The sequence below is a fragment of the Epinephelus moara genome, chromosome 4 (assembly GCF_006386435.1).
Source record: "Epinephelus moara isolate mb chromosome 4, YSFRI_EMoa_1.0, whole genome shotgun sequence".
Lineage (NCBI taxonomy): Eukaryota > Metazoa > Chordata > Actinopteri > Perciformes > Serranidae > Epinephelus > Epinephelus moara.
Genome location: NC_065509.1, coordinates 30070150 through 30094249, shown reverse-complemented (window position 1 = coordinate 30094249; position 24100 = coordinate 30070150). Strand labels below are relative to the sequence as shown.

At 41.2% G+C, this 24100-nt stretch overlaps 1 protein-coding gene across 7 annotated transcripts in view; it reads left to right on the top strand.

Annotated features, from left to right (window-relative positions):
• Nucleotides 1-24100, top strand: part of diaph2 (diaphanous-related formin 2) — a 497420-nt gene that overhangs the window by 263999 nt on the left and 209321 nt on the right. For all 7 annotated transcript variants that reach the window (XM_050042679.1, XM_050042678.1, XM_050042674.1 and 4 more), the window contains 2 exons: nucleotides 382-483; nucleotides 6792-6886. In XM_050042679.1, coding sequence (XP_049898636.1) covers nucleotides 382-483; nucleotides 6792-6886 — 197 coding nt within the window. The remainder of the gene's footprint in view (nucleotides 1-381; nucleotides 484-6791; nucleotides 6887-24100) is intronic.

The window sequence follows — 24100 nt, the reverse complement described above, 5'->3', positions numbered from 1 at the left end:
AGCTCAAAGAGTAGCTGGCTTGTTTTGCCTTTTACTAAGAAAAGAGTGTTATGGAACCAACATGCTGAAGTTTTCTGGTATGGAAACTATGGTTTTTAATTGGTTTATACCATCTGTTGCAGCCTTACCCATCCTTGCCTGTCAGCTTACACTTTAATATGCATAAATGTATTTGCATTCTAATGTATGTAAATTATTTATTTCACTTTACCGTGGGAAATGTTGAATTTTCTTTGAACGTCATTTAATTCTTGCTTTTCTACACAGCTGAAACCAGTCAGTGTAACATTTTGATTAAATAGCAGGCTGTATAGTCTTGTTACATCGCATATAATTTCCAAAAAGTTAACATAGTAATTTAAATTTTTTTCTTTCCTGCAGTGAGAAAAGATGTGAAAGATGAGACGGATGACAGAATGCAACAGTTCAAGAAAAAGGCGAAAGAGCTTCGCATCCTGGACGCCAAAACAGCTCAGAATCTTTGTAAGTATATATAGTTCTGTTTTTCTTTTATTTTACAGCCACTGACCACAGGTTTAACACCATTAGTTCATGAAGTACTACATTCTTTTTAACCATGACCTTTTATGACAGAAATGTCAGCGTTATTTTCCATGACACCCCAGGCATTTTCATACCCCCCTGAACAGCTCAAGAAAGCTGTTGGTGGGAAACAAACAGTAGAATGCCCTCGACAGTGATAGTGCTTTACTGGGCCCTTTTGGGAAATGTTTTCTTGGCAGTTGTTTAGCGATCACCACAAGTGCATATAGATTGTGTCCATGCTCCCTGTCTGTACTCATGTGTAAAGCAAATTTCTATTAGAACAAAGCACTAAAGCTTTGTGTAGGTGTTCTGAATCCCCAGGAGATTAAATGGACTAAATGTTCAGTTGATACTGGTGTGCAGTTTTTACCTCACCCTCCAAGCACTCATTTATTTCTGTGTGGTGGGTTGAAAGGTTTCTCGGTTGGGGTTCGATGCAAATGATCTACAAAAACTTTTTCCGCCTTAGAATTTCTGAAACAGCTCAGCCCCTGCAACTTCTCTCTTCCATGTGAACCTCCTTGATCCCAAATCCATGAAATGTGTGTGAATTTATAACACAAAAAAATGAGTGACTCCTTGCAGCATTGTTTTGATTGGTAGGTCAAACATTTCATATTGTTTCCCCAACTCTGTGGGATTTCACTGCAGTCTTGATATCCCTTGCCTCAGAGATACAATGTAAATGATAACACCTTATGCAATATGCATGTCAAGTGCTAAGATTACAGGTCACCCTCCTTGCAACCCTTACTTCACCTTTTTTGTTTACCTATGTTTTTCTTATATATTTTTTAAAGGATGAGTGCAGAGGTATGCAGTGGCATTCTGCAGACTGGAATGAGTATATATTTTAGGAAGATACCTTCCTGTACACTGGATAACAACCGGAGGGAAACTAGGATGTTAAAATGAGATGAGGGATTCATGTACATCACAGAAACATGACTAATTATATGTGCCTCCCAACCAATTCCCTTCCTGCGCGCTGCTAATATCTTGCAATGACTTCATATTCTTGCGTTTCCATGAAGAGAGACCAGATGAATGAGTTCATCAGGCAAAATATTGGGATCTGATGTCAGAAAGGGGCATGTGGCATGAACATAAGGATGATGCACAGAAGCGTCTGTGTGTGAGTTTGTATGTGTCTGCGTGTGCATGTCATGGCACTTGTGTACGGGTTGTGTGACAAATGTTGATAGGTGTCACTGCCATCTTTGATTACTGCCCCAGCAGATGGGCTTTGAGTTTGGCAGGAAGCAAAAATAAGTGTAGAAAATCTCACCTCCAGAATGGCAATGGGTGGAAGGCATGTGGTCCTACACAGATACACAGCTCCCCCGGGTCGCCATGACACATAATGAAGCATCATGGATCATATTCACTGCCTGCTGCACAACCCTCTAAGCTCCCTTTTCAATTTTGATGTGTGTTGGTATTGAAGGTTCAGTGACTGGGATGGGTAGCGAGACAAAATGAATGATTGTGATGCCAGCGCCACTTCATGTATTTTCATATAATGATAATACATACCACTGTCTCATAAAGTGTGTGCCTATCTGTCTCTCTGTCTATCTAAAAACATACTTGCAGCTGTTACAATAAGCTGCAGGTGAGCATATGACTTGTTGCTAAGCCCTCAATCTCAGAACTCATCCGCTATCGGTTTGACAACAGTAAGTCTCTGGGGGCAACGGCAAATATTTTGGGGGCTCTGGTGTAGCTAGTGGGCTAAGACTTCCTCTTCTGTGCACTGCTCATAGTTTACAGCTCGATGAGCAACTTGAAGCAGGTCCAGACAACATTTTGGCTGTTTCAACAAACACACAATATCTGCATACGAATGTGGATGAATTAGGAAAAAGGCAAATAAAAAGCTTAATTGTCATCAGACAATAGCCAAAGGGTCTTGTGACTGCCTTGCAGCCAATGCATTCTGCTTCTTTTTCTCTCCATCTGGACTGTGAACCTACAGGTAACCAAAGCTCACACAAATGTGATTGGTCAGTATTACTCGGACAACAAAGGGAAACCACAATGCTTTGGACACCAAAATCATGTCCTGTTGCCTATGGATTCTGCATACATATGTAGATATTTGTTTATAGATATAGATAGACAGATATTTTTTTTTCCCTGGGCTGGTTTTGGGACTGTCACGGCCTGATTTCAGGGCAGCTTTTCTTAAGAATATTAGTTCATGTTGAGATGTTTATGGGTGTTTTTTGCAATTAAATAGAACTAGGAGCTTATTATTATAAAAATTAGTGTTTCCCACAGAACCAGTCTATTTGTGATGGCAGGGAGATGTGGAGGTGGCTGACAGCTGATTACTAATGATCAGCTGTTGCTCCCGTTAAAAGCAGCACTGAAGGTCAGTCCCCACGAGCCACTCTCCTGCTGTTCTCTCTGCCCAGTTAGCACGAGCTAACACAGCAGTGGCCCCTGACATCCTATACTGTGCACTTAAATGGTCCCAGCAGTCTCACACTGAGACTGAAATGGGTCCACTCTGTCGTTAAGCCCACTAGTAACTGTTGGATAAAGTTAGCTGTGTGATGCTAACAGTAAGCCCTGTCACTGTGTGTGTGAAATGCTGTCCCAGGCACAGAGCTCACTCTCACACATAAGATGAGGTGGACAAGGAGGTAGTCAGTAAATCAATATGATGCACGCAGCTCTACAATGAAATTAGATGTTATATGTTTTAAAAAATCAAATGAATGGACAGTGAATGGACAAAATTGCAAGGTGGCATAGAATGCACAGGGATTTGCTGAATTTGCGTTCATAGTTGCGATCTCAACATCTCAACATCTTGGATGAACTGATGGATGTTATATCCCTGAATAAAGAGACCTGTTGTTGTCAAAATGAGATAAGATACAACCACATCCATTTTGACTACGATCCTACCTCTGGAGTGATGCATTATCTTAGTCACATGGCTGTTAAAGCAAAGGTTGGAGACAAACATTAGATCAACAGCAGAGTTCTTGATATTAGTGGATAAACCATGAAGTTGTGAAGTGAAGGAACCTGAAGACCAAGTAGACTGATCAAAATGGAAAGATTTTGACTTAAGGAGGTGAAAATTCTAACATCCTAACGTCTGAAAGCCCAGACTTTAATGACAGCCCACTTTTCAAATGTACAATTAAGTCAGAGTGGCCTATTGTATTAAAGGCAGACCCTGAAGTAGGAAAATCATAACAGCGTTCAAATCACCAGCAATCAGTAAATCAGTTTTAGCCCTTAGATTTTTTGAACAGACGCCTTATTGGACATTTTTATATAATATTGGATATATACATTTCTTTGTCTGCAGTCTTTGATAAAAACAGTTAACTTTTACTGTAGACTTGAAATGTTTAAAAATCTGTGAGTTTAGAGGAAAAGTTCATAGGAACTTAGGCCAGAAGCATACCCTTTGAAAACAAAGATTTTAACATATTTAAAACTAGAAGAGAATGAGCCATTTGAAAAAAATACAATACAAATATTTTTCATGCTGGTGTGTGCATTTTTTTTTTTTTTTAATGTGGTAGTTTTTATAACAATTTATATCAAAGTGATAGAGGCAAACTTGAAAAAGATGTATGCCATTTCTGGCAGGTCTCAGGGTTTCCCACACATTCATTTATTTGTGGCAGCCTGCCACGATAACAACATCTGCCGCCACGGTTTGATTTTTTTATTCTTGGAGCTGGACCGCTCATTTAGAGCGCTGTTGCAATATACATATATCATTTGGTTGTTAATTTCACCACACTGTCAAAGCTAAAAGTGCAGTCGCAGAACGCCAGGTGCAGTGAAAGTGAAACTTAATCGTTCATTACTCTTAGTCTAAACGTTTGCATTCACTCACCTCTGAATATTCTGTTCCTCTCATCCGTTGATCTAATCAGCTCTAATCCGATCAAATGATCAGTTATCCACTCTGCATCTCAAGTTCGTCAAACTGCTGAGGAAAAACAGAATTCCTTAAGAGTTCCACCTGTGCTGCGTTCACGGACCCACAAAATCACAGACCCAAATTTCGAAAAGGGACACAGAATGATACAAAGGGACAGACACATAAAACGCCACGCCACACAAAGATTATAATTCTGTGGGAAACACTTTGCACATATTATGCAATAGTAAAATCCTTTGCAAAATTTCACACTGTTGGCTAACTTATCATAAGCACAGTGACTTCCCAAGGCAGCCTACTACAACTAATGTGAACTCTAATGAATTGTGTTATGTTAAACAATTTCCATAACAAAAGTAGTAGGTATCCCACTGATTCTCAACTTTACAAACATCACGGAGCTCCAACTGTGGAGAACCACTGTGTCACACAGTTTGTGTGCATAGTATCAGCTGTTTAAAAAAGTGGAATGCCTTGATTACCACAATCACCATGACTGTGCACTAGAGATGCACCGATCCAGCTTTTTCAGTTGCAATACCGATCCTGATGCTGTAGCTTTGAGTATCAGCCGATACTGATCCGATACCATGGTTGACGTAAAAAGCTATATACCTTTACATGTGGAACAGAAAAGACTAGAGGCACCAGGCATTGATGACTACACAGTTCTTTCCTAAGATAAGATGAAACAGATTAATGCAATGATGAACTATTTATTTTTAACAAAAATAAACAATTGTGCAACAGCAGTTGAAATAGTGTGAAATACCTCCACGCAGCAGATTTTCTCCTTCGCTCCACGACGTATGATGTAGCTTGCGTCGCAATAGATTTAAAGGGAAAGGATCGCCTCAGGTATAGGTTGCATTTTCCGATACCCGATCCATCTATTTTGATGATATCGGGGCCGATATTCGATCCAGATATCGGATCGGTGCATCCCTACTGTGCACCTCCAGCAAATAAACAAGCCACAAATATACTGTAGCTTAGTGCACCGTCGTGGAATCTAAGAACTGATCTTGGTGGGTGGATGTGTAGATGCAGTTTTTTTGGCAAAGTGTTCACCAAAACTACATTAACACACCTCCAACTGCACCGTTGTGCTCATCTAATGCCGGTAAAACCAAACTGGTTCAGGGTGACTACACACAGCTGACAGAGCGTACAAAAAGTAAAAATGATGGCAGCAAAAGTTGGATTTTCTGTCACTCTCTACCCGTGTCTTCTCCCCCATCTGTATCTACTTCAGTTTGTAATTTACAATAACTCCCAGGATTACTTTTGACAATATTTCCCCAAGAGAGCCTTGTATCCAGCTGTTGGTTTCATATGAGGAGGATATAGAGCATATTGGAGAGACACTAATAAATGTATACCATTTAGACAACAAATGAGGATGACATGATTCATTTGATAAAAATACACCACAATATGGAAATGTATTGCTAATGAGGGAAAAATTACATAACTCCAGCCAACAGCAAAAAAGAAGAAACATCACTTTAGATGGAGTGACTTTCTCCGCAGTTCTACAGCTCTGAGTCACCAGGAACCTGATACAGTGAAGCAGAAAGGTTAATGTTGAGTAAATAAACCTATATTATCATACCTCACATTAAATGCAGTAGTCGTGATATGTCATGGCTGTGTACTAACTAAATGCAGTAAATAGTGTGTGTAATAAATAGTGATAGACTGTGATGAAAAAAAAAGAAAAAAAAAAAGAAGCAGTACCTCTGCGATTGTTGCGCGTCAAATACAGACATCAGGTCCCACTGCAGCAGCAGTATAGCAGCTGTTGAGTGAGTCTCCTCCAACTCATTACCAAACCTCCACCTGTGACTTCCACCTGGATACACCATCAGCTCCAATTTCCACTGTAGGCACCCCACCTGGAGAGCGAAACACCCACTAGGTTGTCCCCTGAGGCAGATTCAGTGTACTTCTTTGTATCCACCCAAACAAAACCATGTAGCCCTCCCAGATGACAACATATCTGCCGCCACAAGTACAAGTAACTTATCGTCATTAACTCACTGTTATCATTATGGCTCACTTTTTATGACTTTGTGTGTTGTATGGTTTTGGCACCTCTCTCTGTTACTGCTGAATCTTGATGTTTTCCTTCCCAATTTTTGTCAGGGTGACACAAACTATCCTGTTGAGGGCCAGAAAGTGTATTAGTTTTTCCAAGTGACAAGGTAGGTCTGTGGTCATTTTGTCTGAGGAGCGATGAGTGCTGAAATGTCTCTTTGAACCCCGCGGTCTAATAAAAAAAAACAGGAGAGGAAATGACTCTCTTCTCTCTCCATCACAACAGCAATTTTCTTGGGCTCGTTCCGCCTGCCTTATGAAGAGATCCGGGACATTGTGCTGGAGGTAGACGAGGAAAGACTGAGCGAATCACTCATCCAGGTAAGACTGATGTTCACTGTGGTGTGTTAGTTTTTTCACTCACACCCACACACAGACATACACACACACTCTTATTTTACCCTCTGAAACACATGTGCACCTCTGTATGTGTCACACAGAGAGAGACACTTTCTCTATGTGTTCACATGAAAAGATAATTTTTGAATTTCAGTGTCTGGCGGCTTGCTTGGCGACCCCATTTTACACCTGGTATGGTCTGCTTTTGGCACAAGTCTGTTTCCTCATTCTCATGTGGACCACAGAGACCCCCCCATTCATCCTCTTATAATGGATGATGAAGGACAGAGCTTGGCAAAGTCTCCCCAACTCCACCCTCCTTTCCTCTTGCTTTTGTCCTAAACCATAATTGATGAGCTTCCTAAAGGCTACTTGTTTGTGCTCCCAATTTTATTTCTGTTTTTCTTGTCACAAAAAGCATTAATTGAAGACAGGGCGGGCACATCTGAAGTGAACATGCATCACTGGACAGCGAGAGCCTCAATTGCACTAATATTTCCTGCACTGCCCTTGTGTTAAGCACTAAAGCAGCGCTATTGTCTTTTGTTTTATTTTTATTTCCGAAGTAGGAGGTGTAAACTTCAGGAATGAACAGCAAATGGAAGATTTGACTTTAATATAAACTTGGCAGTGATACACTGTGTTGTGTGCAAGAATGTTTTTCTCAACCAGCAGTGGGCATCGTTCAAGTGAAGCTTTCAAGCTTAAGTCCAGAGGTCTTTCCTACCCTTTAAAAATAAATAGATAAATACGTTACCTTTGTACTGATATATGTGTCCTTTCCCACATGGCTTATCAACCAACACTTGCACAGAAGCTAGTCTGCTTCCTCTCCACTGCTTGGATCCTAGACGCTAGTAAAGGGTGGTGAGGCAATATATATTAAGATGGGGCCTATCTGCAGAGCTGCCCTGCAGGACTATTATTTTGAGCTCTGATAACCTTTAATTGGCTAGCAATCTGGCAGAAAGTACAGAGCCTACGTTATGAGATGGCAGACCCCCCTCTGCTTTGTGAAGGAGAAAGGAAGTTAAGGTATTGACCTTTACCACCTTCAACCCTTTTTTTCCGTAGCAAAGTAGAAATAGTGTATATCAACCAACAAGGCAGCTGCGTCCCCGACACATCCCCACCAGGGCCTCGTTGCACACTGCACCAGACAAATGGTCGGACTGGTTTACAGTAGTCTGGTTTGCTTACAGGGAAAAGAACAAACCGCTACCACTAAACCGACCTTGACCAAGCCGCACCTGAGTAGTTAAAACTCTGTCCAATTTTTCAAGGCAGAGAGGAAATCTCTGAAGCAATTTACTGATAAATACTGTGATGAACAGATAATGGCCAAACCTAACAAACAAATACAGACAAGAAAAAAAACGCCATGCATGCTCAGATAATCTCAGTGATGCAGTTACTATGATACAGTCCTCCTCTGTAACCTTCAACTTCCTTTTGTTCACCGTTAAACAAAAACCATCTGAATTAATGGTGTTCGAGAGATGACAGGTGTTCAGGGATAAGTGACAAAAATTGCTGTTTTTGGGGGGGGTGGGATCTTTCCACATGCAACCATCCCTTTGTGTGGATTTCCGTTGTCCCCATTACCTTTTCCATTTCCCTCTTTATTAAATGTGAAGCAGGACAATGAGGCTCAACAAGGCTCATGAGAGCAAGTGTGTGAGTCATCATAAGCATCTGGGAGCAGAGCTAATGTCACAGAGTCCAGGGGGAGGCGGGAGGACCAACAGAGTTAACTTATTGATGCAGAAGGAGCTCACATCTGGCAAGTGTGTAGCTGCTGCTTAGATAACAATGCTTAGGAAAGAGGAAAGCCTGGACTAGACAATTAAGGCAACACTTTCTACACACTGGTCAGTGTTTTTCCCTCCTTTGTGCTTAGTGTTTAGAATTGCTCCATTAATGTGCAGTGTTTCTCCATTTGGATTTAGTATTTTATGTACAGTAATAACCCTCAGAATAAAGCTCTTACCACAGTTATTTTTTTAATTCACCCATCGTTATAATTACACACCTGGAGTTTTGCTCTTACTAATACTTCACTAGAGTATTTACAATGAGTGCATCACTTGAGAGTAAAACAAGGCTTCACAGAAACTTCTGAGTGGGAGTGTAGGATATGCCTCGTATAACCCAAACCTAGTAGTGAATGAATTACTTGTGAGTATATGCTCAGTAAAAATGGTGCGTATATTCACACATTCTCATCCCAAGTCGTCACATTTTGCCTCTTTGTCCACTGGCTTTCACGTCTACATATTGCGTGCTACGTATCCTCCTGCGTCTGCTGTTGATGTTTCAGGACACTGCAGCCAACGTCGGGACATCAACGAAAGCATGTGTTTAATTTTAGAAAAAAACATCACGGTTTGGCTCTACATTCTTATGGGAAGCAAACACTGGGCTCCCAGGTGAAAGTTGAGGGTTTACATGCAATACGTAGTCTATTGCATGTTAATATTGGACTGTTTTAATTATTGACGTAGCCTAGTTAAAAACAAAGAGACTTGTGGTCAGTGGGATGGGATGATTCTTAAAATAACATCTGTACAGATGGGAAACTCCGACTACACCTCACTGATCTGTAATGAAAAGTTGTTGTCTTGTATTTCTTTCTGAGAACAAACTGAAATATGAGTCTGATAACGTTTTAATAAATTGACATCAAATCAAATCATCTAACAGGATGTTGGTGTTTCTGTGACTTCCTGTACGGACTGAAAGCTGCTGGAAACTGCTGGGAAAGTGTCCGACTTGACTGCGGCTTTTTGTCACCGCCTACTGCTGCAGCCACCTGCTCTCGTCCACTTTCCAGGCGAGGCGCAGTTCATTTCCAGGGTTTTCCCTGGTGGCAAAGGCCTGTGGCGGGGGGCATCTTGACAGCTGTACTTTTAGATACAGTCCCCCCCTCTATTAAATATGAAAGGAGGCCCCCACATGCTTGAGCTTTACACTGCTGACTTGTATAATCAGAACAGACATGTCCTGTGATTTTCAGCCTTCTATGATTATATTTACCCTTCACAGCAGGCACATCCTGACAACTGAGAATATTACTGTCAGGTATTGTCCCCCCTCTATTAAATATGAAAGGAGGCTGAAAATCACAGGACATGTCTCTTCTGATGATACAAGTCAGTGGTCCTGAAACGTGTGTTTCTCTTCTATAATACACATTCTACATCTCGGAGGTGTCGTCTTTCCACATACGGGCTTCCTTCACCTTTCAAACGGGGCAGAGCTCTATGGGAAACAGTAGGAGTTACGCAACCCGAGGGGGAACCGGGATCTGTCTACATTGAAAGTGTAGTTCATGCAAAAGATGCTACATCTGAACGCCTCCCATGCACCCACACACGCTTTAACCAAGGTGGCGGCCAAAATCACCCAGGCGGCCCGTCTTTGTCTTAGATAGACAGGGAAAACCCTTAAAACGAGACTGACGTGTTGTCAGTGTGCTAACTGGCTAACTAGCGTCAAGACGGTCTTTCGGTTTCCCTTTTTGAATGATGATTACAGACGACTGCTGTCAGCTGGTATGGAGAGTTATTTGCTCTCGCACAAATGCAGAACATACGTGCTGGTTGGCTGACGGTTGAAGTCTTTGTGGTGTGTTCATGTGCAGCTTTTTGGCCAATATACAGGCGAGGTGAGGCGGCGCAGCAGTGCCCCTTCCTTTGCTGCTAGTTCTCTGAAGTCGGTTTGGTGGGTCTGGGCCTTTATAAAAAAGTAAGCAGCAGGCATCCAAGAGACACAACCCTGAAAAAATGCAAATGTAGCAAGAAGAAACGCCAAACCAGAGTAAAACTGTGGTTGGCTTTCAGTTTCACTCGCAAGCGTGTTTAGAAGCAGTAACTGACAATCCTGCATAGTATACCTTTACTACAAGAGCTTAAGATACTCCACTTCTTCCATGAATATCTGTTTGAACCCAGTATATGGACTACATTTCACCATTATGGTCTTTTTTTATGATTATTTGGACTTTTATTGCCTGAATTTGACAAGACAGCTGAAGATAGACAGGGAAGTGGGGAGGGAAATGCATTCATGGGATGCTGGGAGCAGTAGGACTTGGCAAATTGACAATATGTCCACTAGTTCATATTACTGAATTTGCTCTCATTTTATTTTGGAGTCTGTTCCTCTCTTTTGAAGCATATTTGCATTTTTTCCAGCAATATCAGTCAAAGCTTGTCTGTTTTCCTTAATCTTTTTTTTCTATGAAATGTTATCTTTCAAAGGAACTGATCTTTAATCAGATTTTTTTTTATGCCACACAGTTGCCGGGGTGGCTTTTTGCTTCCCATGAAGAAAAACTGAAAAGCCTCAGTTTTTGTATTTGTGTTTGACGGACAGCACAATTAGCTCCTAGGTTTTTACAACAGCATAAACGCTTTTTTTTTTTGTCTGAATATACGTAATATTGTTAGGTGCCATTTGGCAAGAAAAGTCTAAATATTCATTTATATGAAAATGTCAATGATTGTATACATAGACAATTTTCCTGGTGAAAAAAAGAGTTAGATGATTATAGAACAAAATCTCACAACTTAAACAAGGAAGCAAGCGGCACACGCCTGAGAAATACAGTTAGAGCTACACAGAGGCACTGAAGGGGAGCAAAGAGACTTCCTGCTGGGTGACACAGTCCTGAGTGTGGGCTCCATCTGCACAGTGCTCATCTACACTCATTATGCTGATTAATCACTCTACACCACCCACTTTCAGCCACACGCCAATCACCATTTATCCACATGGACAACTGCACACACATACAGAGTAGGAAGACGCGTCTGCATGGCTTGGGCAGCACTCAAAGGAAATGCATTTATTCTACCATCTTGCTTCTGTTAGGAGGAGTGGGTGATTATGGGGACCTAAAATAAGGGTAAATACATAGGGGAGATGAAAAAGTGAAGGAAAGGGACTTGTTTGAATAAAAGGTATGTGCAAGATGAAACTCAAGTCGCCTTTGTTGAGCCATTGTAACCATTTGTGTGCTCTTGTGTTTGTTTTGAATTTTCAGTTTTGATAGCTTGGTGCAACTTGTTGCTTTTGCACGTTGCAGTTAAAACATCTAAAATAGGCTTTGCCAAACAAATGGCTTTTTACTGAGACACAACAAATGTGGCAATTATTAAATTGCTGAGTAGTTTGTGATTAACCTACCACTGCAGCCTTTATTGATGCAGGTACCATTATCAGTAGTTAAATATCATTTCCCATATTTTATAACAAAGGTGGTAAACACATTTTTGGTGTGATATCCATGCTTTTCTCTTACTGACTGGCAGTTGCATCCATTTATACAAACAGTTAGGCATTAATCAACACTCCAACCTTGAGCGAGCGATAGTGTACAGTACCTGACAGCTCCACAAAGCTCTCCTGTATTCATGTCCTCTGATGAAGAGCTCTGATAAACAGCGGCTTTGTTTAAATTGTCTTGTAGCACTTGATAGGAGAGGAAAATAAAACACTACAAAACTTGGCCCGGTTCAAAATCCTCCCTTTGCATTATTTTGCAAAGATGAATGACAAGCAGGCGGGCAATTGATAAATGGAGGGAATAGTGAAAATGGAAGGAATCAAGGAAGCAAGAGGTGTTCATAATGCATCTAAACTCTGTAACTCAATCTTATTATCTTTCTTCTCTGTCGACATGTCTAATGTAATGATTTGTCAGCAGAATGTGGCAGTGCGCTGGCCTTGAAGTACCCCTACAATGTGTCACCCTGGCAGAGTGGATAGATAGGAGTTGATTGGCTCTCCTTATTCTGCATTAGGGCCCATCAACGCCTCGGAGATGATGTACACATCCCTGAATGCTGGCAGACAGTCTTGGCTCTCACCATTCATCCAGACTCCATATGAATCCTCGCAATCCCGCACTTATTTTCATCTCCATGCCACTAGTGTACAAACATACATACAGCACATGCACATGGATAGATGGTGTCAGTTATCCTCTCTGGCTTCTAGTCTCTGCGCAGTCTTGTCATTAATCATCCAACTGATACATGTGTGTGAGGTTCACATGTGCAATCACACACGTTGTTTGCATGTAGTCTCCCTCTCGCTCCTTCTCCCTCCATCTCATTTGGCTACAATATTCATAGTGCTGGTGGACAGAGGTCACTTTTGTATATCAGGTCAGCTTCATCAAATTCAAAAAGACATCAGAGCCACCCCACCACCATACGCTGTATAACAATGAGATGAAGAGGACAATGAAAGACAATAATGAGCGTTGGCTCAATGAAAACAGATTGAGCCTCAGAAAGCTTGGCAAAGGTCTGCTTTTAAAGGGCTGACAGCCTGACAAAGCTATTCATTGCTATTGTTGGCTGGCAACAGAAGCGACAAGGGAAGGTTCTGTAGACCTTGTTTGTGTGGGAGAGAGTCGGGCACGTGCGTGTTAGGCTCCAGGGTCCTGGTTGCATTGTGTTTGCGTTTAGTTTGGCACTACAGGACATCCAACACCTCTAGTTCTTTGCAGTAGCACCCTGGCTAAGTGTATATTCTGCTTCACTTGCATTGTTTAAATCATGATGTGGCTATGCTCGTGACCTCACTGTCATTGACTTAAGTTGGCTCTCCTTTGGTGTTTTAATTTCTCCAAAAGTCCCAAAAGCCTCTTTGCTCCAGGGAGAAGGCTTAACTGGCATAATGATGGTATTTGGTCCTATGCCCTTACAGTCCCTGCCAAAGGAACACAAGGAGCCCAAACAATGGCCAGATTATTAATAAGGACTTGTATACTTGAATAGTTTATGGTGTAATCAACTGGTACACATGCATGGGTTTGCTCATAATAGTTCACTGGCAGGGTTACTGTGATGTACAGTAATAGGCTGAGAGCATAATTGTAGAGTGTCTTACTACATTTATTCATTACCATATTACTTGTTATTGCAGCGCCATTTGTATTTGTCAGTGTTTTACATTCAGTACAGCAGCAGCATTAGTCCAGCTGCTTATTATTATAAAAGCACATTTTATCATATGATCAGAAACTGATTAAGCTGAGCAACAGCGCAAGTAATTGACAACGGTTACATGCAGTGGAAGTGGAAAGCCATGCAACTAACAGGAAATACATACAATACAATAATTTTGCATCATTATATGTTGAGGTGTCATTCATCCTCATTATGTTCCAATTGAGAGAGCATTTTTGAGAGTCTATTTAAAGGGACAGTTCATTTACATTGTTTTGGGGTGAGTTTCCAAGTGTTGGAGATATCCGCGTAGAGGTGTCTGCCTTCTCTCAAATGTAATGTAACTAAAATTGGATATATACACTTAAAATCTCAGCTGCAATGTCTCTTTCCAAAGATCATGACCAAGTTACCGTATCGCCATGCCGAAGGAAGCATGCATCTACTCATGGACCAGAGGCTTGTGCTCGTGACAGCGTGAGAAACATTAATGGCGTCCCCCTTCGCTGAGCTGTAATGTTTACTAGCTTTGTAGATGGAAGCTTCCTTCTGCGTGATGATATGATTGGTAAAGGTAAAGGTAAAGTAAAGGTAAAGTTCCACTGATTGTCACACACCTGAGTGTGTGAAATTTGTTCTCCTCATTTGACCCATCCCCTGAGGGAGCGGTGAGCAGCAGCAGTGCCGCGCTCGGGAATCATGTGGTGGGTGGCGGGTGTGGTTCTGTAAAGACAAAATAGTCCCTACATGAAACTGCTCACGACAAGATCCGTGAATTATGTTGAGTAACGGGATCATGATTTCTGCAAAGGGACATTGCTGCTGAGTTTTTCAGTTTTTATTTTGTTATATTTTATTTTGTTTTATTTCTTGGCGCTTTGAGCACCACAAGCTGAGTGCCATCCAGTTACATAATTTGAGACAAGGAAACATTATCTCGCTGATACCTCCAACACTCCGCAGCTAACACCAAAACAATCAAGATTGATAAAGAGCACTACAGGTAAAAGTAAAAATATGTAATGCATTTTTGATTTGGGGTGAACTGCCCCTTTAGTATGTTAGTGTTCAATCAGAGTGACATCTTTGTGTGACTTATTTCTGTACTGAGTAATTTTTACAATTTGGTTGAGAAATGTGTCATAAATGACTTTATATTCCGAAATCTGAAGTGACAGTTTAATCCAAATAACTTGCATTAGTTCAGTGACAAAACATTTTGTTGGGATTCCCTTTTCAAGGTGGCTGAAAGCTTGTATTAAGCTCACGTATCTTGACGATGAGGGACCGCAGGAATCCCTTTTCAGTTGTGGCAACGGTCCCTGGGAAATTGATAAATAAGTTCAAGTGGCTGACAATGTTGTTATTGTTGTATTACAAATGGTTTGCAGTCTCCGGGAGGAACTGTGTCCAAAGGCATCGTTAGGAAGATTTCTTACTTACAGTAGGAGGGATTAAATGATATTGGTTTCCAGGAATTTAGATTAATGCTTAGCAAGTGTACTCTCCAAGCTCTCCAAGCTTCATCTTTTGTCTTGCATTTTATTCTCCCCACTTATTCTTCTTGTACAATTATTCTGCCGGACTACCTTGCAGTCCCTCGATGCTTAATTGGCACATCTTGGGAGACTGTTACAAAGTTTACAGATTTTTGAATTCCCTACTACATGCATACCCTCTCATAATGCCCCCCAGGCAAATATAAGCTTTTTATGTTCTAATCAGCTTTTCTACCTCCATCATGCAAAAGCAGGCCATGGTTCCTTGTGCACTATATATAGTAAAGCCGTTGCAGAGCGCCTGTGATGTCCAATTATGGCCCATTTCTAATTTAACCGTGTCACATCAAAGCTCATCAGCACATTGACCTCAGTGAATCAGAACTAATACACATCCACACAGTATTTATTGTTGGCGACTTAAGGCGGCCACTGAAGTTCAAAAGTTACATCAAAATATAGGCTATGAATTTATTCAAATTCAGACTGCTTCTGCTGCACAGGTATGGACTTAAAATTACCCACATCCAGTCCGTGCCTTCGGGCTTGTCAGGGTTTTCTTGTGTTGAGCTTTTTGGGGAACAAGGTTTTCCAGTGCGCCTAACCTACTATATCTATTTAAAACAAGTCCTGTAAATGGGTGCAGGAGTTTTTAAACTATTCTCATATCTTGCATTGTAGCTCTTGAGCCAGTTATTGTAACAAAAGTTTGCACTCTGTTACTTAAAATAGGCTCCATGGATATAAAGTCATATGTTTTGTATGTGTAATTAACAATGTGTGTGTTTTAAAAGCACCAATAAGAGCATGGTATTGGCTCAAATGTAAATGCTGTCCATTATTCTTTGTTCGTTGACCCGCTATCATGAAAGGTTGCATGAGATTAATGTCACACACGCATTCAAGCCCACATTCCAAAGGTGGCCCGAACCATTTTCACATAGCTAAAGAAACAAGAGATAGAGAAGAGAGGAGTGAACTGTCAGAGACAGACACAGATACACCCACAGACTGAGGATTTATTTCAAACAAACAGTAAGAACAGTTTTTTGGCTGCTGCAGAGCTGCTTTTCTTCACCCCCCACCCCTTCCCAGAACACGCCATGTGATCCAGCTGCTTGAAATGAGGGAGTCATCACTAAATGTTTAAGCACGCCCAGTTTTTGGTGTGTGTGGTAAGCTAACTCTCGTCAGCGGATGATTCGGCCCTGGGGGCTTGTTTTGCGGAATATCAGAGTGGCTTCTTAATGTTTAATGTCTGCCAGTGTATTTTATATTACCCCATCTCCTTTTCAAAAGGAAAGGCTAATGACTAACACTGCACCGCCGCTATTCATTTGTAATTAGTAGTGCCCTATGTTGTGTGCAAATGCACTCGCAAGAATATCAAAGAAGTGCAGAGAAGTGTCCGACATCTCTTGTATTTAAACCTGGCGTGTCTTAATGAGTAAATGTGTGCTCATCATTTTGAGCACTCATTGGTTGACATACCAGGGCTTTTAAGTAAACAGTGGGGAACATTTGTATTCATTTTGTGATTTAAGTAGAATGTTGCACATATTAAACCAATTTTTGAGTCCTGATTCAGCATGGAAATCTATGTCGAACTAAGACATTATGCAATACCAGAAAAATAATATAGCCAAACATGAATCAGTGTCACAGCATGTTGCATATTTTTATAGTCATATTAAACCACATGTTAGGATATATTGATGGCTCAGGCCAACACCTGTTATAACATATTGTCATTGTCATGACCTTTGAGTTTCTTAATTCAATATACATGAAGCAGAGAGAACCTCACCTACTATCTGGATGTTATTTTACAGTATCTCTTCCATCCCTCTCTTGCTCTGCATGCACCTACGTTGATTCAATAAATATTACTTCCAATAATGTGAAAATGATGGAGCTTCTAACTGACTATCTGTATACAGCAACTTATTAAGCAACAGCTACTGTGATTTCTCATATGGCAAAAATACCTTTTCCTCCCTCCGAAATCAGTTATTACTACAGACCTTTGTGGTGTACAGTATGTCTGCCCTCCCTACCTGGGATATTAAATGTGCTATTGTAGTATGCACGCTTGTATAAATTGCATTTCTGTTATTTGGATTCACCAGTGGGATCCCCACATGATCATGTAGCTGTGTTTTATTCAATATAATTTCATACTGTGAATTGACACCTTACTGCTGTGGCTGTCACCCCCCCAAAAAAAGTGGAATTCTGCAGTGACTTCTATTCTATACTATTTAGTCATATGAACACAAATAAGTAACAGCTTTGAGACGTGCACATCATACCTTCCATATAAACATATCTTAATATATTTGATGACAGTATCTGTGTGTGTAAAAGAAGCTCTATATAGTTTTGTCCTTTAGGAAATGCATACATAGATATTTTAAAATGTGTTCTCTTACTTTAAAATTGTTGCAAATTATATATTGTGCCACTCGCAATCATAATACCCTCTGACTAGGTCGTCTCATAGTAAACACCGGCGTTGTCAGCCTTCGGGTTTGCACTACTTCTCTTCACCTCGCCATGGCAACAACCTTTCCGCCAGGTCTCACAGGAGTCTTTCGTACTAGCCATGCTTGTTATTATTGTTTATCTCTCTTGTCAATCACCCAGATCACCACGATGCTCATCCATATGCATGGCCCCATCATTACACGTGGTAGCTCATTGGCTGCAGGGTCTGGCAGTGCCCATGCCAGCCTTTGTTCTCCGCTGTAACAACAGGTGATTGTAGAAGCCTGGCACATTGTCGGGCATCATTTGCATGGTGTAAAAGTGCACATGTGGGGCAAGGTGATAAGTATGGCAGTGCATTGGGCCTGTTGGATTAGAGCTTAAGCAGGAGAAACGGGGTCCCCCTTGGGCTTAATTGTGGTTTATTTTGGCACACGGCGCGTAACTCTCTTCTGCATCAAATGCTAATTTAACAATGAAATGTGAAATGCATTATGCTGATTTGGGAGGGCTGGAAAAATAAGACAGAAAAGGAGGAGAAGTATTGAATAAACAAAGTAAAGGCAGGGGAAAGAAAGGCTCGACTTGGCTTAGCTCGGTGTACTATCAAATGTGCCTCAGAAATTGATGGCCAGGACCCAAGGTACTACATGTACTTTTCACTGATCATCACCACGCTGCTGATCTGTAGCTACAGGGTCCAGGTCAGGTACTCTGTTCTCAGGTTGAATATTGATTAAAAGCTCACACTTTCAAACACACATGCATACGCACGGGCGACTTCATGCACAATACAGCACAACAGTTAAATTTTGATTAGGTGGAGTCCATGCGGCTTCTCCTCAGGCACACTGGGTGCTGTATTTTCTTAACCGAGTAAAATTTGTTTTCTGTTTTCACTCTCCAATTCAGTGTCTTTGTTTCTGTGACAGATGGCACATCACTCACAGAGACGCTCTCAGACAGCAGACTCCGCAAACAAATTAATTTCTATTACTGTTTTGCACGCTAGCTCTCTTCTTATTTGATTGACAGACTCATCATATACCAGCACTGTATTAGGGTGACTTTGTGCGACATTGTCAAAGAAGAAGAATCCCAAATGAGAGAGGATTTCAATGCAGTGCAGCGAAGTTCATCCCCTTTTTTTCACCTTGACAAGTTTGTTTTTTAAGCAAGTGTTCTGCATATAGCTCATCCTCATGTATCAGGTAAAAACAGTTTTATCAAAGTTGATATCATTAAATGATGCACATTCAGATTTTGAAGCATATTCCCTGGCAGGTAATATATAAAAGTTAAATTCATCTGTAAGTCCTGAGGGCTCACAATAGATTTGGTTTAAAGTGAAATAAGCTTTCAGAAACTCTTTGTTTTTTTGTTTTTTGTTTTTTCTGTCTCAGTTACTCTTCTCTGTTCTTGTCTCTTTCTTTACCAATCTCTCTGTTTATCTCCTTTCTCTCTACATGAATGCCGTATTTGCCGGGTTAATTTCCCTCTTAATCCTGCTTCACACCTTTCATGGTTAACGTTAAGTGCTCAGGTGTGCACATTTGAAAAATTCCTCCATATTTCCTTCTTAAAGACACATTTAATGTCACAGTAAGTCTGTCAGGTTTTTCCAGCCCCAGCCCTCGGAATTAATCCCTCCCCCCCTCTATCTCTCTCTCAACCTTTTTTTCCTCCCTCTCACTGTGTTTGTGTCTTTCTCTCAGACTGCTTTTCTCATTTAGTTTAATGCGATTTTAGAATCTGTCACACTCAGTTTGTTGCCTGTCAGCCTGTCACTGTAGCTTTGCTCATAGTGAGATTTGAGGTGTTTGTGCTGTTTGGCAGGGTGTAGATTCTGTACGACTACACCAGCCTATATAAGTGATGTTCATTGTTAAACACATTTAACTGTTTGTTGTTTGTTCCACATTTTCTCCCGTGTTTTCTCCTCTAATATTGAGGTGAAACGTTGAAAACGCCTGCTGATACCATGAACACTTTATAAGATAAAACCTGTATTATAATTGTAAATGCTTTGCTGTGTTTCAAATGAAACAGATGTGATTTTTTAAATGTTGTTTTTTTTTGTAAAATTATAACTATTCAGATGAGAAATATAAAATTTGGAAGGTGCTGCTCTCCGTTTTACCGAGCATTATCTGTCAAAACTGTCCCCATTCTCGTAAACAAAAACACAACTTGATAGCCTTTGTTCCACATATTCAGTTTTCAGTTGTGTGGTAGTAACCTTTTGTTTGAGATGGATGCTGTCTACACCCACAAACTGTTGTGCAAAGTTACTTTTTTTCCTCCTCTTTTGACTCTTAAGCTTAGTTTGAAAAAAAAAAAGAGGAAACTTTTGAAATTCCACATAATGTCTTTTTTGGAACTGTCAAGCGTTGGTTTTAGAAGCTAAGGCTTGGATGTTGAGAAGTCTTCTTGTCTGTCTATTATTTTGTTATTGATTCAAACTGAAGTCTTCACTGATTTGCCATGAGCCAGGTAGGGAGCCTGCTGAGGTGTCACGGCAGGGAGATGGCACTCCCATGTTGCTCCTCATCACAAAGCATGGGCAGAATACCACATGTTTCTCCGTCTCCAAAAAATGAGGAGAAAATCAATTAAAAGGAGAAAATCACATCTGTCAAGCACATGGCAGACATGGCTCCTCTTCTGTCTTTGTTGTAGACCTCCCATAGGCCTAACAGAGAGGAACACAGTTTACTCGGATCATCTTTTAGACATCAGGTGATTCTCTCTCTTTTCTCCTTTATTTAACCCAGCTTAATAAAGTCTTTATTGCTCTGAGAAATGCTTTATCGATTGGCCTGTCTCAGACTATATCTTAAGCTTTCTTGGTTTTCTTTATCATTTTCACATTACTGCTGGGAATATGCTTCTCTGTGCTCTAATTATATTTCACGAGGTAGAGGTTATAAACAAGGTGTGGTACATGTTACGCCTCCTGCTCCACACAACAAGGTTACAATTCAACTTGACCTAAAGGAATACCTCACCCCCAAAGCGACCATTTATGTCAATTACTCAACCTGTGTTACATTGAATTTGTGAAGAAAACGTTGTTTATCTCGCATACCCCAATGGTGTACAAAGAATCCAAAATGGAGAACATTAAACTCTCACACAACTCGGGCAGTATAATCCAAGTCTCATTTAATCGGTCGTATGCCCAGCACTTCCAAAACAGACAGCCCTTTGCAATGGGGAACTTCATAAAAGACTGTGGCTCAGAGGTAGAGCGGTTCGATCCTCGGCTCCTCCAGTCCCTATGTCAAAGTATCTTTGGGCAAGATGCTAAACCCCACATTGATCTCGATGGCTGTTGTACTGGTGTGTGAGGGCGAGTGAATGGTTACAGAGTGTCAGGTGGTGCCATGTAGAGCACAGTCAAACACGATGCTCACACAGCAGCGCAGCACGGCACTGTACACACAGCGGAGCGAGCATATGTTGCGTTCAGGCGTTGTCACGTAAATGACAAATTCCAGCACGCCATAGCACAACACATGCGTGTCAAGTGGGCCGAAACTGAGCAAAGTTGCTCAATTTTTCATTTGTTAATATATAGTTTGTTACGGAGTCTGTGATTTCCCTGTGACTCTTACAAATCTTTGCATAACTGTGCTTGGATGTTGTTTTATGAGGCTCTGGCGGCTTTCAGTTGTCTCTTTGTCTTTAACGTTACACGGCTCGGCTTTCTCTCGCATGCCTCTTCCTACTTTTCTCTGTGCTGTCTCGAGTGCTGATATAGATTGGTCGTGTTGCCGCAGGACGTGGCGACTTTAACTTTTACACAGCACGTCTTTCTGTTCAGCGTCGCCGTACCTGAATCCAAAGTATCGCCATGTAACAGATGTTTTTTTCACCACCAACTCAGCCTGTTCGTGGTTGTGCTCATGCTCTTCTTCAGTGTCTGTGTTGGTCACTGCTGCACGCCGGCTGCACGCACCAGGATAACTTGTGGGCGTGATGTCAACAAACTCCACACACAACAGGAGAGGCAGTCACGTTCACAGGCACACATGTTAACATTTATTTACATTAAATTGCAAATCGCAGCCTTTTATGCGGTTATGTAATCGCACAGCCTGACATCACGATTGCGATTGCGATTAGATTAATCGTGCAGCACTAATGTATGGTAGCCTCGCCCACCACCATACAAGTGCCATCCATTTACCATTTAAAAGTGAAACCTATCTATGCTCTCTTCAAAGCCAGATTCCATTGACAAAACCAGTAATTGTACCTCACTGAACACGGGAGCTGCTGGTCTACCACTGCCTTGATCAGTTAGTTTGTGGTATTGTGGGACTTTGGTGAATCCAAACTAACCATTTGAAACCAAGCAGCAACCTCCGGATCTGGAAAATGAAGCCAACGAGGTGCCAAAAACTGCAGTTCCTTGAATGGCCACTTGAGGCTGGCTCCAGAAAGTGAGGCAATCCCCATAGACCCCCATGTTACGATGCCAATTACAACTGAAATAAACATGTTTACAGCCTGGAATGAAACATGGTTTAGCTCTCTATAGCTTATTTCCCCATTCATGACAACTGTAGGGGGGTTGATTTTTCTTTTTACTCACCTGTTTACGTTTTATTAAGGGTTAAAATTATGTATATTTAAGGGCAGACTCCTTTAAGTGACAGGCCGTCTGCTGATGGTGTCCTCGCCTTAGTCCAATCCACCCCTCGCTCCTCCACAGTCGCAGCCTCTTCCACAAATATAGTCAATTCTGGATGGCAACACTTAAGCCTTCAAAATGGGAGTCAGCAAATCAATGGATAACTTCCCTGTAGCTATGTCCATTATTTTTACAGTCTATGTTTAAAACACAAATGTCACATAATGACACAAATGACACTTGTAAACGTGCTTGCCAGCTCTATTTGTATTTCTCAGGGCTGTGTCTCTTGAATGCCTGGGGTTTACGGTCCAGCACCTGGTCACTAGCTGTGTATAAAGCCTCAACCTCACCTGAGCACTGTGGCAGGACTCCAGACTGACTTTTGCACTTCCTGAGTTGGTTGCACTAGCACAAGATATTATTTATGTTATTTTTAAAATCTAAAAGCCATAAAATTAAAATTAAAAATTGAAAAATGCACTCCTTTGGCTCAGATGCAGCCACCCCCTCTCTGTCTGCAGTCACCACTATGTAGCCTCACTCAATGTTCCACCACAGCACTATCTGATTGTTACATATCCCACTTAATAGCCTATCAACACTGAAGGCTGCTTTGCCACAGACGGGCCAAGAGACGAGAACTGCTGCTCTGGTGAGCGAGCGGTGCTGTGTGTCGAACATAAGGCAGCAGATATCACTGAAGTTGTAATAAACATCGCAATCTCTTATACTGAAATTGCAAAAACAACCAGTGTTTCCCCCGGTGGTGTTCTGCAGTAGTAGCCTAATAGTAGTGACTGGATGTAACTTCAGTTGTGTGAGTATGAGAGCTGCAAGGAGAGGAAGAGGGAGTGAGACGGAGCCTGGACGTGGCAAGAAATGCAAACAGATGATCGTAGTTTATAAGAATGCGGAGCAGTGACAATACAGACATTTCATACACCTGACATGTATAGGGCAAACCTGCTGATGCACATTAACCTGCATTAGACCCATTTGTATGAGTCAGCTTTCACTATGTCAATGTTAGAGACTTCAATTTGCATCATGCACTCAGAAAGGAGCTCAGAAAATAAGAAAGAAAGAAGAACATACAGTCAGAGGGAAGAGTCTCTGCGGAAAATACACTGCCACACACTTCTACAGGGTCGTAAGTCATTATTGAGAGGCATTATTTCTGTATAAATCTATACAGTGATTTTTAGGATAATCCTCCATAGTCTTACTATATAATGACGAAAACTCTGCCTGTCTGTTGGTGTGTCTGTTCCACGTTTTTCTCCTCACTGACTTGGTCAATCCATGTGAAATTTGGCACAGTGGTAGAGGGTCATGGGAGGATGTGAATGAAGCAATATTACATCAATTGGCCAAAGGGGGGCGCTATAGCAATCGATTGAAATTGCAGACTTTGAATGGGCATATCTCATGCCCTGTATGTCGTAGAGACATGAAACTTTGCACAGAGATGCCTCTTCTCATGAGGAACAAATTTGCCTCAAGAACCCATAACTTCTGGTTATATAGATTTTCCGCCATTTTGAATTTTTTGAAAACAATTAAAATCGATCTCTTCCTAGGAAGTTTGACCGATCTGCATGAAACT